Genomic DNA, 14,309 nt, shown 5'->3' with positions numbered 1-14,309 from the left:
CACAAAGAATGTATAATATAAATAACCGTTTAAAGCATTTTTAACAATCTCTACAAAGTTATTAATATAAAAGCTGCTACGCCTTATTTTCAAAAGTCATTTAAACACATACTTGAGATATAAGATGCAGTAGTTATGTACATATACATTAGTATATAATAGTCTAGAAATAAGTATATAATTTGCCCCACGTTGGTCACCAAAACTTTAAATATATTATTTCTCAGTAATTTGTGCAATTATCAAGTAAAGCCGTAAAGTATAAAAAATGTCATTATTAGACTCAAAACTATTTGAAGTAATTTATTTGTATTTGTACATGCATAATTATAAAAAAAAAGTAGAGCCCCACGTTGGTCGCCAAAATTTAAAATTACAAAAATCCCATTTTTTTTAACTGAAAAATGGTACAAACATTAGATAGAAACAACGATGAATCTTCCTTGGTATAATTGGTGCGATTATGAGCGGGCGTTTCAAAATGGGAGTAGTCCCAAAATATTGCGATGCGAAGATGATAATGAAGGTAGTGCGCGCCTCCAAAAGCTGGCGGATTACTCTCCGATCTGGATAAGAATAATTACCAAAAGGGATAATCCACTAAATCACCGTCGACAAACCAAAAAAAATAAGTAAAATAAAAAAAAAGCAGTGATGATTTACTGCGAACGTTAAAAACAAACTGAATTATCCATCGTCCGGTGGTGGCGGTTGCCCGTTTCTTTTTTTTTTTGTTACAGAATGCAATTATTTTTTAATTTTTCGCTGGATTTATGATCACTGCTCCGACAACAACAAAAAAAACAGTATCAAAAGAAGAAAAACAAAACAAAACTATGACAAATGTTCTCGATGAATTTTAATGGGACGATGCTCGCAAAATAATAAAAAAGGAAACAAAAGGAAATTACGCAATTATGAGTAATAAAATGGCGATCGGCATTTAATTTTCGATGAGAGAAAAGGTGCTCGTTAATTGCGAAAGGTTATCGGTTACTGTTATCACTCAAATTTAAATTACTTTATTCACGCGCGTTTCGTATGCGCCATTTTCGTTAAGTCCTTAATTCCTTCTTCTTCGGTTTCTTTTCCTTCCTTTACTACTTTCTTTTTTGTCCTGGGACGGCCCCGAACCGGCAATAATTAAACTTTTTTCGACACCCGGCCTCTCTCCTCCTTCGGCCCAGACGCCAAAAAGCACGAGCTTAATGACTTCAATTTATTTCTTAATAGATTTTAAACACCTGGAGCGCACAAAGCTGTTCATTCTCATCCTCGCTCATCCTTATCATTCATGCATATCTTGATTCGCATATATAAACGCAATTTAAACTATCTTATATTTATATCCAGAAAAAAAAAATATAACGTATTTCATTCAAAATTTATATCAAAAAAATAAGTATTTATATAATTAGACACACAAAAAATCTTATTAAATTAATGGAATATTATGAAAAATATTATATAACATCTGGATTATTTCATTCGCTCCAAATTTTCTTGAAATGAAATTATTATCCGAAATTACTGCTATTTCTCAATATAGCCTCCCCTAATATCAATAAATTTCATCCAACGACACTCTAAAGCCATTATAGCATCCCTAAAGTGTCATTGCGTAAGTTCTGAAAAATGCCGGCTGCAGCTATCACCTCTTTTACTAAAAGTTTTAATCCTGAAATGCAATTTTCAAGTCAAGAATAAATAAAAACATATTGATTCATTGATTCGCAAAATTATAAAGATATTTTTTTCCAAATTACAAAACTAATAGGAACAGAAAAGGCGCAATTATTGTTTCAATTGTAACAGTAAAAAAATGGATATAATGATTTGAAATTGTGTACGTGTTCAAAAAAATAAGAGAATGTAGTAAAACATCAATTTATACTTTATACGTTGAACGTTTCGAACGATCCTCGTAAATCGATTTTAAAGTAAATGAACTGTTACGATGAAAATAAGGTGAATCGCGCTGTGGGGTAAACTGTAATAAGAGCGTGGATAATTTAAAATGTAAAGAGTTCTTTCACATGAGATGAAGACTTTTTTTGTTGTTGTTTACGTTGTAATGCAGCGGCATGGAAAACAATAATTTGCTAAAAGTTTTTTTGCGGATCGCCTCCACCTTTCGGCAAAAGGGGAATAATTTTCGTAAACACAATTTTTCCCCTCCCTGCGGTTCACGTGTAAATTAATAACGGAGGGAGAACGGACGTGTAGTATAATATTGAAATTCCCTCGGTCATGGGGTTCTGTAATTTTTAGTATAAACGTAACGGGGCAACCGGCAATTTGCGATAATCGGGCGAAATTCGTGTCGGCAAGGTGGAGCTGAGGTGGAGGAGGAGAATGAGAGGTTGGATCTTAAGATGATGGAGGAAGGTGTTTGGGCGCCTTCGAGTAGATGTCGATTGGGTAATTCTTACGCGTTCACATTAAAGTCTCGACATTTTCTTGATTCCTAGGACACGAGAGAACTGTTTAAAATATTCCCGGGAATTCTCGGGACTCGAGAAATTTAAAACAAGTCGTTTCATTAAACATTCAGCAAACAAAATCATGGCCGATTTTGAAAATTTATAACTTCGACTACTTTAAAATAAGTTGCGACTTTACGTCTTTATGACTTCTAATGTGCCGGGATACTATTAGATCAATGCTTTTTTAACACTTTTTTCAATTTTGAATTTTCCGGGAAATTTGTCCCGTGAATTCTCGGTTCAGTAACATTATTTCGCATTGATGCTTAATTAGCAATGCGGCGGTGGACGATCCGAGGACAAAGGACCTTCTTTTTATTTTTATCGCTTTTATCGGGGAGTGAACAAAAATATTTCATATAATTTGCGGCGCGGAGAATTTTATCGAAATTATACCCAATTAGTGGACGGTGTGGCGCATGCCAGAAATACAGACGCACATATATTTTAATTCGAGACAACAAAGAAGCTCGCAGGGTTAAAGTGCGAGTGAGAAGTGTATAGATATATATAGATACATACATATATATATGTTTGGAGTTGGGTGGAGGAGAGAAAGGACGAGACCGGAGGAGAATGGGTTTTCGCTGTTAGCCTGTGTGTATGCGTATATGTGTACGCGATTCAATCGATTCGGTTTATGTTTGCGAAGCTAAATGCATTGGATTGGCGGAGGTTGTGTTGGTTTCAGCCCTTAGGACGGGGTGTAACTCACTTGGTAATGTAACCCCCGCGCGCTTCCCCGACATTATTAAGCCTGCAGTTACTCACATTGTGGTTGCAAGACATGAGTTACTCCGGCAGGCCAGACTAATGATCCACCGCAGGCACCCATGTTGTATCTATATAGGATACATAGTTACCAGCGTTGTTTATATCCTTTCATCATCGTCCAACGACAATAATCCTTCTCCTCCTCCCCAAGTTCAAAGACCCCACGAGACAACCACAATCATCAAAAGACGAAATACAACAGAAAAAAGTCAAGAAATTTTATTTTTGATCACTAGACCCAATCCAAACCTTAACCTCATAAAAAAGTCATTCCAATGAAATACAACAACAACGAGAATTATAAAATCTCGACATTTGTAATACCGACAACCATAATACCGACAGTATCTTTTATTATTTGATGTAAAACAAATGAATTTAAAATGAGCGTTATTACTTACTACGTGATTAAAATGGTCGGGATTTTGATACTGTCGAGATTTTCACTGTGTCAGAATTTCGAATGTTGGGATTTCGGTTGTAGGGATTTCGATATAGAGTACATTATAAAATACTTCTCTTAAAGATTAAAACAAAGACGTCTGTCCTTCAAGCAATAATTCAAGTTCGTTTATTCACATCCTAGACACGTGCTGAAGAATCAGATGTGAGAAACGGAAAAGGATACCAATAATTATTCCATTAAAACGCGACCAATTTGGGTGTAAAGGATTCCGGTCCAATATATAATAAATCTGAGGGGGATTGAGAGAAGGGATTGTGTGCGATTGCATAAGCAGCGATGATGCTTTGGTCGCGATCAGCTGGCCTTCCCTTCGCCATGTTTGAGCCGTATGTAAACACGGTTAAATGCCGCTCCGCGAGGCGCCGAATCCCGAGCCGGAACCGCGCACGTTGCGTAACCGATTCCTTTTCTGATGATGCATGGCACTTCCAATAAACCGACAAACTCTATTACACCGGGGTTTCCTCTCGATGTCCGCATTTATAATCGCACCTATTTACACTTCGAAAACTATAATTTATTACTTCTGCATCGAATATATCAAAACATCAATTGTACTAATGTTTACATAACAAATTATTGTTTTTTGAGTAGTAATTATACGTATTTCATTGATTTAACAATAATTTATTTCAATAGGTTCAATTGAATTAATTATTATATCTAGTTCATATTAAGAATTACAATTAAATAAATTTTAGTTATATATTAGTATTTACAATAACTTGAAAATAACACCCTACAACTACTCCCTTCCTCCCTTCANNNNTATATTTTTTCTCTTATTCTTCTGTTGTTCATTGTATATTATCATTATTATAATACTGATATTATTTCATAATAAAGTTTATGTTCCCGGGCGGAAAGACCTAGGCCGTTGGCCCTTTGGCCAGCCTATTAATATATATTTTTTTATTGTATGTTAAAATTTATTTATGTATAAATTGTACTTTTTTTCTCTTCTTATGTATTGATGTTTGGCCAATAAATTATTATTATTAGAATAACTTGAATATTTTTGACCAAAAACAATATTCATGTAATGAAATATAACAGTAATGAGTATGTGTTTGTTCATAGTATTACACAATCGCCTGTTGTTGTATTTTTTTTTGTATTCTTTGTATTTCGTGTGTCTTAGGCAGTATGTCATCTATTATTTGTTCGTAGTTGTAGCATGATTAAATGAATGCTTTATGTGTTTGAATAAGAAGAAATCACGTTGCCGCAGCGACATAATCATAAAGCAAGCTGACCACATGTATTATATAAAGTTTCTTTCCACATTTCGCCTCTCCTCCTCTCACGTCCCTCGTCCCGGCACGGACGGTTCTATTTATTTCCATTTTTTCTTCTTCTTCTTCTTCATCTTCTCCTTTCTTCCTCCACCTCTGCACACCACACGTCTCGCCATTCGAAAGCTCTCCGAGATAACAAGCGTGTAGAGAGGAATGCCAGCCGTCTGGTTCTGTGCCCGCGGGAAACGCTCACTCGGATTCGAAAAACCGAAACCTCGTTAATCCGGCGTAATACTGTACGCATCATCGAACTGACGTAAGGGTTGAATAAAGGAAACGCCATCTGTGAACGCTGTTTCGCAAAACATCTCAATAAGCTCTGGGAGATCGGTGGCGCGCGATATCGCGCTGTGGGGGGAAAACGGTTTACGCGCTCGAAATGGGAATAACGCGATAAATCTATATAGATATAGATAGATAGATATGCATGTGGCGGGGCACGTAAGTAATAAGTCGTGCAGATTTTTGCGGCGCCTGATTTAACTACAGCCCGTGTCGGTGTCGATAGAAGATTGCGAAACGCGCAGAGGGGGATTTGCGATCGGAACACTCGCCGCGAATATTTTATAACTTAATAATGCAACGCTCTCAGCAGGCTTTTGGATGTTGAGATCTCCTGAACACGGGATCGCTTGCTGACTTATCGACTTTGCAGCAAACAACAACAACAACGACGACGTCGGAACAGGAAAAGAATTATGGGAGGAAGCCGCATCGAGAAGGAGCACCTCTCTTCTTTATCATTATCCTTACTTTTTTTTTATAAAGCCATACCTCTCCATCCGCAACTATAACAAAGAGTTCTTAATAAACTAGCAACTCTATTTCCAATCGCGCTTGCCCTGCCTCAGCAGCAATTAAGCCCGGATGAAAACTGAGTTATTACTCAAACTACAACATGAACGCTTGCATCTTACATCTTATAGAACTATAATAGATCAACTTTACAATAAAAACATTACAGTACTTTACTATAGTTTTTAAATGTAAGTATTAGAAGTAGTTGAAAAGTATTAAAATAAAATGAAAAGAGTAATGTGAGTGGGTGAAGGAAGAAGGATGAAAACTGAGTTATTGCTGAAACTACAACATGAACGTTTGCAACTTACATCTTAACTATAATAGATCTTTTTTTATAATGAGAACTTTATAACAATTATGATAATATTTCATAACATTTTGTTTATTATTTAAAAAAGTATAAAATTTGTTTATATAGTTAAATGTAAGTATTAGAAGTAGTTGAAGAAGATTAAAAATAAGTTTGAAAGGAATGATGTGAGTGGGGGAAGGAAGGAATAGATATAATATAAATTCCCGAACCGGAAATCCAATTAATCTCGACGCGGCGCTACAAATCCCGGAGTCCCGGATTGCGGTCAGGTTGTTAGTTACGGTGCAGAACGCGCAGTTCATATAACGTCCGTCAAACTTTACGATCTAACGAAGTTCCATAAATACTGGAGCCAATACGACGCTTGCCACTAGATTGTCCCTCTTTATTTATTTATTCATGAATTATTAACCTCCATTCAACTCCTGTCCGCGCGCCATTGCCTCCGCCACCACCACCACGCTCCGACCATTTGATATTCCGAAGCTTGTTATCCGCATAACGAAGCCCACTCTGCTCTCACTCTCAAAACAACGAACAAAAGTCGAAAAAGTTGCAGAGGATACGAAAAAAAAAAAGAAGCAGGCCGAATATAATCTTTTTCGGGGCCAAATTAAAAAATTCTGTCAACTCTCTCTCTTTTCTTGTATCTTTCTCCGTTCCTCGACCGTTGTTGTTGTTGTTGTTGCGTGGTGAAAAGTTGGCGAACAGGGCAAAAGCTTGTCCGTCCAATTCCATCTCATTAGTGGAGGAAATGCCGGTGACAGCAGCTGAGGCTTGTCTTGTAGTGGAAACCTTATATAGGAACCGGTTGGTAGAGAGGCCAGAAAGACTGAAGAGAGAGAGATGGTGAAGGAGCGAAGGAATGAGATCGAAGAGCTTTTGTGGGAAAGAGAAACAGAGAGAGAAAGGTTGTTGCGTTTCATCCTCGAGAGTCCGGAGCCATTCGATAAGGTTATCTTCGCTCCTTACAAGCCCATAGCCCAGTGCCTCTAATAACACCCGTTTTATTGACTCATATCCGTTCATTAGGCCATTCACGAAAGTTTCGCGCATTTCGCGACCATCGCAAAATCAATTACCTCTTCTCTTCTTAATAAACGTAATAATACACCCTGCAAAACGTCGTCCCTCCTTAATAAACATTATTTATCGACCAATAACTTGTATCTATATACATACATACATTTATTATATACAGATACAAATACATATCTGTATAGATATACACATCTTCGCCGCGTTCGTTATTTATACATTTCTTTAGCGAACCGCGTACTCCAATTTATTGTTACATCTTAACTAACTAACTATTCCAGCTTTGTAAATCATAACGAATCGGAACCCGCAGATGTTCAATAAATACCATACGCATTTAATCCTCTCCACCGAGTGAATCCCGAAACGTAAGAGAGACGCGGGAAAATTGAAAATAAAAAGTGCCACGTCACCGTTTTCGCGTCGCGTAACATAAATCAATTAGACTCGCGGAAATTGTAAATTTTGTTTCTACTATAGCACCTTGTGTCCGTTACTCCCATCTCCAATACTTATGGGCCCTCATCTTATGCAAATTTCGCGCGACGCGACGTAATGAATATTATTGTAAAACCATTTATACAACTCATTCATATCAAGAACGATACGCATCATCATTGATTATTATAATTTATTAACTCATAAATATTTATTTGATATTATGATAATTATGTAAGAAAATTTGATATTAATTTCATTAATTTTAATTCATTACAAATATTGTTATTGTTGTAAATAAGTACAATTAGCTTGAGAAAATAATAAGCTGGGAGGCATTTCTATAGGCGAGCGTGGAAAATGCAAAACGACCTTGAAACGAACCAATCGCAGAGCTTCTACCTAAAACGGAGATTGGTGCAAGCCTAACCCAATGTCTAGGTTTAAATCACATTATCAACTATAAACTAACAAATATAATAATTAGTATAAGTTGTAATGTAATAATTGTTTTTGTAAATTGTGCAAAACTGTCTCAACAATAATAATTATAATTATAAATAATTAATATATATACAATAGTTAATTAATGGTATGAAGAAATGCGTATCACGGAAGATTTACTTGTTTTTTTTATTATTATTTTTCCCGTTTATGCACTTCGATTTTTAATGAATGGAGCGAAAAGTGCAAACGAAATTTACGGCCCGAATAAATCCATTTATTCATTCCGCTTTAAATTAGCGAAACATAATAATGTAAATTAAACGTGAATTTATTGCGGTCGTAAAACACGAATTGCGAAAAGGATAAAAGTAAGTATAAAACGACGACCGTATATAAATATTAAAAAAAAACAATAAATAAATAAAGAGGAAGCTATAAGATGTCATATGAAGGGAGGAAATTTACGAGCGTTTTGATGGATTCTCTCAATGAGTTGGATAGAAATTATGTACATTTTAATAAAAAGAATAATTGTTTGTTTATTGAAATAGTTTGTATAGATTATAAAAATAAAATAAATATATAAGGACTAATTATTTAGAACAAATAAAAAAAGGGCTATTGACCATAGGTCATATAATATTGTACTTTTGTATTATTATTACAAAAAGGAGAAGTTAATATTTTTTTATAATATTTTTGTATTCTATTTTTGTTTGATGATAAAGAAATAATGAAAAAATAGTAATATTTCGATAGATTTGCTTTATAATCCAATATTTGATTTTTTATTGACATTTTGTACTTTTCCCGTTTTATTAGTTTGGAAAAGGATAAAATAAATAATAAGGAAATTATAGACAGAAAATATTTCTAAAGTTCTAACAAATTCTTCGAATAATGATTACTTGAATTTGTTTAGATAGAAATTTTCTTAATTTTATTCTTTTTGTAATCTGTGTCCTTAGATTCTAAGGCTTAGAAAAAGGATGAAGAATTTATAAGAAGAAAAAATGTATTAGTATTTTTTTACGGATTCGCTCAATGATGTTATAATTATTACTTATAATAAAATGATTTTCCGTATGTACTGCTTGTGTCCTCAGGGAAAGGACTAATAAATAATAAAACTATGAAGAGAGAAAATTTACGATGGTTTTGATGGATTTCTTCGATGATCTAATAACTATTACAATAAAAAAAAACTGTTTGATGTTACATCCTAATTTTTTTCTGAGTTTCTGCCCTTAGGAAAAGGGCATATAATTTTACGATGCACTAAAAGTGTGTTCGGTAGTGTGGATTTTATATTGTGTCGGATGCGCTGTTGGCGAGTATTGATTTAGTTTGGAAAAATAAGTCCATGCGCCATAAAGCTCCTCTTTCTCTCGGCTCGAATGTCTACGTGTGTGCACATACATACGAAACCCTTTGTGTGAGTATTGCACATACAATTCTAGAATCTATCTTCTATATAGATCTCGAGCGGCGCGCAGAAATCTAACTTGGAAATCGATTTCTATAAACTTTACGAGGCACGATTTATATAATTCTGACGCAGCCGGATTTTCGGGGCTGAGGATTTTAAAGGGGGGCGGCGAAATGGGTGCTTTCCAATTAGCCCCGTCTGCGGCTGGAAAATCTATTCAAATCCTCGAAGATACGACTGAGAGAAGAAGAAGAAAAACCACGATTATTCTCGCATGTGTATCTGTATGTATGCACTTCTCTTTTATTCGTTTCTTCTTCTCTTCCATTTTCTCTCGTCTCTTGCTCTGGTTCGAGCCTGAGAAAAGGTTGCGGTACTGAAGTGCCTTTTAGTAACATATGTTTCAAGAATGCCCGCGCGATGTCTTTATGTGGACCGCAGATGGTTATAGAGATATCATACTTAGAATGGCACTGACAAGTGGCTTAAATCAAAGACTGCCGTCCATCTGACACACTCGTTCCGCTCATTCCTTCTTTTTTTTCTCTCCATCATCTTCTTGTTGTTGTTGCTGTTTGCTCTCGTCCATCCTCGTTCCTTCTCTCCTTAAGCAAACGCTATTTTCACGAACGGTTTCCTTGGAAATCTCTTTCGCAATGCGGAGGGATGAGCCTCGGAACGTTATTATTTAATTTAGTGTCGTGATCTTGTAGGACATCGCATTTCCTTGTGCTACAACTTTTATAACCTTTAAGAGAGAACGGTCTCAGAGTTCTTTTCATTCAATTATTTTTTTCTTCATTCCCCTCTTCTTTTATTTCCATTTTATTTATTTATTTATTTTTTTCATCTGTTCGCCTTCTTCGTGCCTCTCTCTTCTCAGCTCGCAACTTTTTTATTCGTATCTTTCTCCAAGCGAATGCACGAGCCATACATCTACATGTCAATACGGTTACACAAGAGGTTTGTTGCTGAATGCCTTTCTGTATTTCTCAGTACAAATGCATTAAAGTCTTTATTTATTCAATACACAATTTCTATCATATTTCTACATTTTCAACTCATCGTTTAATAATAACGTTTTTTTTTTGTTGGCGCTTCGCTAAAATCCGCTCCCCGATCGATAAATTAAATAGGGGGGACGCGGGTCTAGCCCCCCGGATTTACAACCGAAACGGCCGTAAATCGCGACAGCGACAGCCAAATTATGCGAATAAATCACACAACGAAATAGTGCGCATTCGTTTTATTCAGTTGCACTATTTACATCATCCTGACAAAACGAAACTTTATTAAAGCCACATTTGCCGATCCCATCCCCCACTGGTTTCCCCCCAATGCGCATGGAAAAAAAGGAACACGGCAAGTCCGAACTTACAACAACCGGAAACACGGAAAAACTCGTATAATGTATTACAGTGCAAATGCGAATTTACGTGCTCTATTATTTACTGAATGGATTAAATTTACCGAATATTTCTATGCACATCGAATAATTCACATCCAATGTTTATGTAAGGGACAAACATCTAAACATTATTACAATTTATTGTAATTTTAACATTTTATTTATAAAAAATACGTGAAATAAAATAGTAAAAGATTTATAGAAACCACAATATATTATATTAGTAGAGAATCAAAGAGAAATCTAGTGTTAATTTAAATAATTATAAAATTTGTTAATTGATTATTGAAGTAATAAAAATCAATTTAAAAGCAACAAAAAAACAAGATAAATGTTCATTAACAAGGTGATAAAGTAATAAACAATTAGTTTTATAGGAGTAAATTAACATTTAACTAAAAGCGTATTTAAATGAAACTATATTAATGTTTTTTTTTATTGTGATAGTTTGAATTTGATGATCTCATTGATTTCAATAAGAATAGGAATGCAATCAATTCGATCGAAAGATATAAAACATGTTGGATGTTCGGTTGACAAGGTGCTAAAAGTAATAAAACAGTCGGTTTTATAGGTGTGAATTAACATTTGACTTAAATCGTATTCAAATCAAATGGAATGTTATAAATTCGTAAACCGAATCCAGCATATTTATATGTGTTTCTTATATAGTGAAAATAATTTCGATGACCTCAGTGCACGAAAATAAGAATGCAATCAATTCTAACAAAGACATAAAATAAAACACGTTTGAAGCTTGTTCTTTATTTCTTCGTAACTGTAAATGTCAGGCGCGTTGTCGAAACAATGAATGAAGTAATCTAAGCATCAAGATTTTGCTTGAAACATATTGAAATAAAATTTTATTTTAACGTACATTTCGAATACGCAGATTTTATTTAAGCGCAATTGTGAGTCAAATAATACAGAAATTTCTTTACATTTTCTTGACAATCTTTCAATTGTTGTTATGATTTATATTTATAAATATTTTGATATTCATAATTTTCGCAAATCTAATTAAATTAGTGTATTTACAAGATAGACATAAGGTGCGAAATTATGTAATCAAATAAAAATGTGTGCAAATGTTTCTGAAAACGGTGTGATGGTATTTGACTAAAACCGTATTCAAATGAAGATGTAAAAAGCGCTCTTGATAATATTATAAATTCCAATTGGCCACGACATTTATGCGCGACGTAACGCCAATATTATTGGCCGTAAACTGTCTGCTCGACCTTAATAATATCGAAACGACTAATAACAGTTTTTTTTTCATCGCACATTCGGTTTCTCTTACATATTTGCTCAAAATATTTACATACTTACATAATTTTTCCACCATATAATGATAATTTAGTGTTATTTAATTTGCGCGAAAGAACTTTATACGCAAATTAATACAATTAATTAAAATTTAGAGTTATTAATTTCAAATAAATTGATTATTTTTATAAGTAGTAAAAGTACAAATTAACAGTTTTTTTGTTTAGTCTTTAAATATTTAACAGTAAGAATTTCAAACGTGAGATTACCCAGATTAATATAAGGATTAAGGCAATTGAATTATTAATATGATCTTGGTGTAAATTTAAGTTAATGATTAAGTTAGTTATGAAACTGTAAGGAATTGCACAATTGGTTTTTCTAGTGATTAGTTCATAGAAGCTGGCGTTTGTTGCGTTTTCACGCACTTAACTAAGAACGAAACGGAGGAAGAAGAAAAGGTAAAAAAAGAAAAGATCTCTTTGTTCGCGGTCTGCGATTATCCGAGAATCTCTCAATAAACGCCAATCCCGCGGAATGGAAGCAGAAGAGAAGAACAAGATGTACAATAAAAAAAAAGAAGCGATTTACCTTGTTATGCGCTATGCGGACGGATCGGATTTTTACCTTGTTGCATCAACGGATTTGGGGAATGGACTGGGATCGTTCGGACGGGTCGGGTTCTTTAGGTGGAAAGAATAGAAGAGAAGAAAAAAAAATTGGGGCGAATTATAGAAAAGGTATGCGATGGCAAACGGCCATCCCCTAAAAGCGTATAATAATAGTTGGGTTATTTGTGTTTGAGTGTGTAAAAGAGAGATAGAGATGCTCTCCAGAGGAATACAATATTATAAATATTGCGCACGTTTTAAAGCGTATTTTAAATAATATCTGATTGGGATAATAATGAGTAATGATGGTAGTAAAAAATGGGTTGTGTGTATGTGTGTGGTTGTGGTATGGTTTGTGTGTGTGTCGCTGCAGGTACGAATTATAAAAACCGGATTCGGGATGGAAGTCTGCGCCGCCGCGGCATCGGCCATGTTTGGTGCGATGCCGACGGTTCTGATGCGCCATGAATTTGGCTGTGTGGATGATGGAAAAAAAAATGGGGATAATCCGTTTTTCGAGGTGAATTCCAATCGAAAAAGATAGACGCGAATCGGATAGTATTAGCTACGTACACCTATGTTTGATGTGCTCACCTCAGAACCTTTGATGATCACCACCACCACCACAGGAGCCCGAGGTACGCGACAGAGCCCGGGTTACGCAACGCGCGTTTTCCCCGACGACACACTCATCACACACACATATACACACGCACGCAATGATGGCCGACGCCTTTTACACTTTCAGGCGATGGATAAACCCGACGACAGGTTTATCACCTGAAAAGAGTGAGTTACAAGGTGATTCGATTATTATTTTAGAGGATTCACCGCATCCCTCCGTCATCATCGTTAGTTAGTTTTACGCATTTCATTTTGTAGGACTATATGCATCATCTCATTGTTGTTGTTGTTGTTGTTATAGCAAGTTGTTCCACATATAAACCTAGACGCGCGTATTTCTCTTTTCTCATCCTCTGTCCCGTAAATTTTAGAAATCTTGTACCTCGCGGAGTGTTTCTCTCTCTCTCTGTGTATGTGTTTCAAATAGACATGTCATAATAGGTTATGTGCCGGCCGGGTTATACGTTACGGGTTATCTCGGCCGGAGTTACAAGTGGGATATTTGCATGTGGAAAGTTCACAGGTTAGATTCGAATCGCATGCGGTTCTTATTTACTTTTGCCTTTGTCTCACCTCGTAAAAACCGAGCCGCCGGCCAAGAAGTAGTCCCGGACATGCACCCATCGCGGAAAGGGAAGTCACTGTATTCACACACATCCACAAATATATACATACACACACAGAGTAAAATACCGCGCCTCGACGCCACCGAAAAAGCATCAAAACTGGACTCTCTTCTTCCAAACGCTTTCACCGCATCCCTTAAAAAACCACCCAGAGAAAGTTTTTTTTTTCCTTTTTTTAGGTACATCTTTTATTCTTCTACAATTTTTTTTAAAAAAATCGTTTAAAAAAAGGTATTTTAGAAAGTTATTGGGGCAATAAATGCACGTTTTTTAAGGAAAAA

General features: G+C 35.3%; 1 protein-coding gene across 1 annotated transcript in view; it reads right to left on the bottom strand.

Moving 5' to 3' along the window:
• LOC108564262 (homeobox protein abdominal-A homolog) overlaps positions 1-14,098 on the bottom strand; it is a 36,108-nt gene extending 22,010 nt beyond the window's left edge. Inside the window, exon 1 of the mRNA XM_017923257.1 lies at positions 13,976-14,098. Coding sequence (XP_017778746.1) covers positions 13,976-14,075 — 100 coding nt within the window. The 5' untranslated portion in view covers positions 14,076-14,098. The remainder of the gene's footprint in view (positions 1-13,975) is intronic.
• Between the last annotated feature and the right edge of the window lie 211 nt (positions 14,099-14,309).

The sequence above is a fragment of the Nicrophorus vespilloides genome, unplaced genomic scaffold (genome assembly GCF_001412225.1).
Source record: "Nicrophorus vespilloides isolate i.1.1-1 unplaced genomic scaffold, Nicve_v1.0, whole genome shotgun sequence".
Lineage (NCBI taxonomy): Eukaryota > Metazoa > Arthropoda > Insecta > Coleoptera > Silphidae > Nicrophorus > Nicrophorus vespilloides.
The sequence above is the reverse complement of the archived record's forward strand: the minus strand, read 5'-3'. Positions and strand labels throughout refer to the sequence as shown.